Source organism: Bison bison, unplaced genomic scaffold, assembly GCF_000754665.1.
Source record: "Bison bison bison isolate TAMUID 2011002044 unplaced genomic scaffold, Bison_UMD1.0 scf7180017864057, whole genome shotgun sequence".
NCBI lineage: Eukaryota > Metazoa > Chordata > Mammalia > Artiodactyla > Bovidae > Bison > Bison bison.
This window is the reverse complement of record NW_011494629.1, coordinates 5474704-5477339: the sequence shown is the minus strand read 5'-3', so window position 1 is coordinate 5477339 and position 2636 is coordinate 5474704. Positions and strand designations below refer to the sequence as shown.

Here is a 2636-nt window from a genome sequence, read left to right as displayed (position 1 = left end):
CATCACTGACTCAATGGACATGGGTTTGGGTAGACTCTGGGAGTTGGTGATGGACAGGGAGGCCTGATGTGCTGCAGTTCATGGGGTCGCAAAGAGTCAGATGACTGAGTGACTGAACTGAACTGAACCTGATCACTCTAAAAATACTTTATTAGATGGCCTATTCCAGGACTGAATGAGCTAGCCAATAAAAATATATGTCCTAAATAATCATTAAGAGAGCAAACACTCAACAAAAGCAATGATTAAAAAATTTAAAAACTAAATATGTTATTCTACTTCTATGGCCTGTTTTTCGGATCTTTTCTTCCCTAATTCTATTTATCAGTTCCTTTCTTTAGCTCTTAACATTAACTTTCTTTCCAATTAAAAGGTGCATTTTTTTCCCTTCCCTCACTCAATCCTTTTCACTTCTTACCGTTCTTCCAATTCTCCTTTTAATCTAACAAAAAATACACTGTCTTTGTTATCTCTGCCAGCCACTTTGTATAAAACAAAGGAATGGTAAAAAGCAGTGAATGGAATGATATCACCAGTCAGACAAAACCATGTGCGTTAATTTGGGTGGGTGATTTCATAATACTAAGCAGCTAATCTGGACCATATGCATAGTAAGTGGAGTTTGACATTCATGTAAGTCCTTGGGGTTACTGCAGCAGGACAGCAAGAGGTAAGAAAGAACAGCCAAGTTACTGGTGGTGAGGGCAGCTAAGCACAGCTTTACAAAATTCTCCTCTTTGTGCCCATCATTCAAAAGAAAGCAGAAACAGACAGCGGGAATTCAGGAAGCTGTCAGCTACCTGAACTAGCATGGTTGGGTAACTGATTTGACGGTGTTTGCAGCAACAGCCAATCAGTACCAGATGCTAGTCTGAGCACACTGACCAGAGTACCAACTTTAGGACACAAAATAAAGTGCTCCCAGGGTACTTACAAAATTCAGTTTTAGTACGGAATGCATTCTGAGAGAGGCATAGAAGTATCTGAAGAGGAATTATATAAGTATTTAATGTAGGTTGGTAGGAAGAAACAGTTGCTATCATAGAAGGAAAGAGAGTACATTCTTTAATTACCTGAGAGCAACTTTCTAAAACTGCTCAAAATTAGCTTTTGTAGGCATAGGGAGGTTCACCCTGAGGATCTATCTCATACGGAAGTCACAATCAAACAAAAATGAAATCTCTTGAAAAACTTTATAACCAGCAAGATAATGTAACAGTGAAGGATGTGTTTGAAAGTTTCTAGACTATCAAAGCAGCATTTTTAAAGAATCAGTTGAATTTAAAGCAGTACAGGGCTTTTGTGCACTTACCCGTGTCCAGGAATTAAGTTTTGATTCTCTAGAATTCTGTGGATCTTTCTTAATCAGACAACACAAGCACCATATTAGGATTTTGGGGCTTTCATCTGCAGAAATGAAGGTTAAAGTAAGTAGGCTTGATAAAATAGAAAGAAAATATAATCAGTATAAAATCTGTAAACATTATATTTAAAGGAAACACATTTATTATAAATGTTTTAGAAAAATCACAAACTACGAAGTTCACTGAACAAGCATCCGGGATCATGCGTGAAACTTAATTTTGTGGGGTTTTTTTTCCTTCTTGGGTTCAAGGATTACTTATGCTTAGCCTTTGTGTGGTCAATTCCTTTTCTGTCACAGAAGCAATTTTTAAAGCCAAAAGAGAAAGATGGAAGGAACTAAGAGAATCAGTCCTTTTTATTTTCAAGATCAGTTCTTTATTTTATTTTCAAACCATTAGTAATTTCAACCTTTTTAAGGCAACATCACTGCTATGAGTGGTAGTCAATATTTCTGATTTAATCTAATTGGCCAAAATACCTTCACTTGTTAGAAATAAATTTAACACAAAGAATTGTTTTAAAAAACATTCTTTTCAATACCAGATGGTTTGGACGAAACAGAAGCCTTTCACATGCTCCTCATGAGGCAGGAGGTAGATGGGCTCCTTCTCAGAGTAAAGCAACTGGAGGTTCATTCCTTGTGGATACCAGGACAATTAAGGGAGAAAGCTGGGCCTTGCCCAGTCCACATATTTCTTATTCTCGAAGTCAGGAGACCTCCCTGACCTCACACTTGAAGAAAAGGCTCCTCAGAGGTCAAAGGAGAGTTGTATTAAAGGATGTTCCCCACCCAGACACCTTTTCAGTAAAATCTACCTTGGCTAAGACGTGTGTGCACACCCGAGAGGATCCTGAGATAGACCAAACATGGACCGTGAACCAGGTAAATCAAAATGACTGGCCAAAGGAAAAACGGAAGAAATGCCCCACAAAAGTAATTCACACTGCCACAAGGACGCACTCAGGGATTCTCCCTCTGAGTCTGCCTGTGTGTCTATCCACACAACTGTACTTTTTCCCCCTCTTAATAAATACTTTGTTTCACCACTTTCTGTCGTTGTGGGAATCCTTTTCTGCGAAGCTGAAGGGCCAGGGCCCTTGTCACTAACCACTGGTCTAGTGGCTAGGAATCTGGGGCTTTCACCGCCACAACCCAGCCTCAGTCTCTGGCTGGAAACCCAAGTCCCCCTCCAAGCTTTTGCAAGCTGCAGCCACCTGAGATCACTTATGCTTTACTCTAAAGCGTAAAACTTTACTAAATATGTGATAAC

At 39.3% G+C, this 2636-nt stretch overlaps 1 protein-coding gene across 17 annotated transcripts in view; it reads right to left on the bottom strand.

The window, feature by feature from the left end:
- FANCC (Fanconi anemia, complementation group C) overlaps nucleotides 1–2636 on the bottom strand; it is a 338161-nt gene that overhangs the window by 200921 nt on the left and 134604 nt on the right. For all 17 annotated transcript variants that reach the window (XM_010836026.1, XM_010836023.1, XM_010836040.1 and 14 more), the window contains one exon: nucleotides 1313–1407. In XM_010836026.1, the coding sequence (XP_010834328.1) occupies nucleotides 1313–1407 (95 nt within the window). The remainder of the gene's footprint in view (nucleotides 1–1312; nucleotides 1408–2636) is intronic.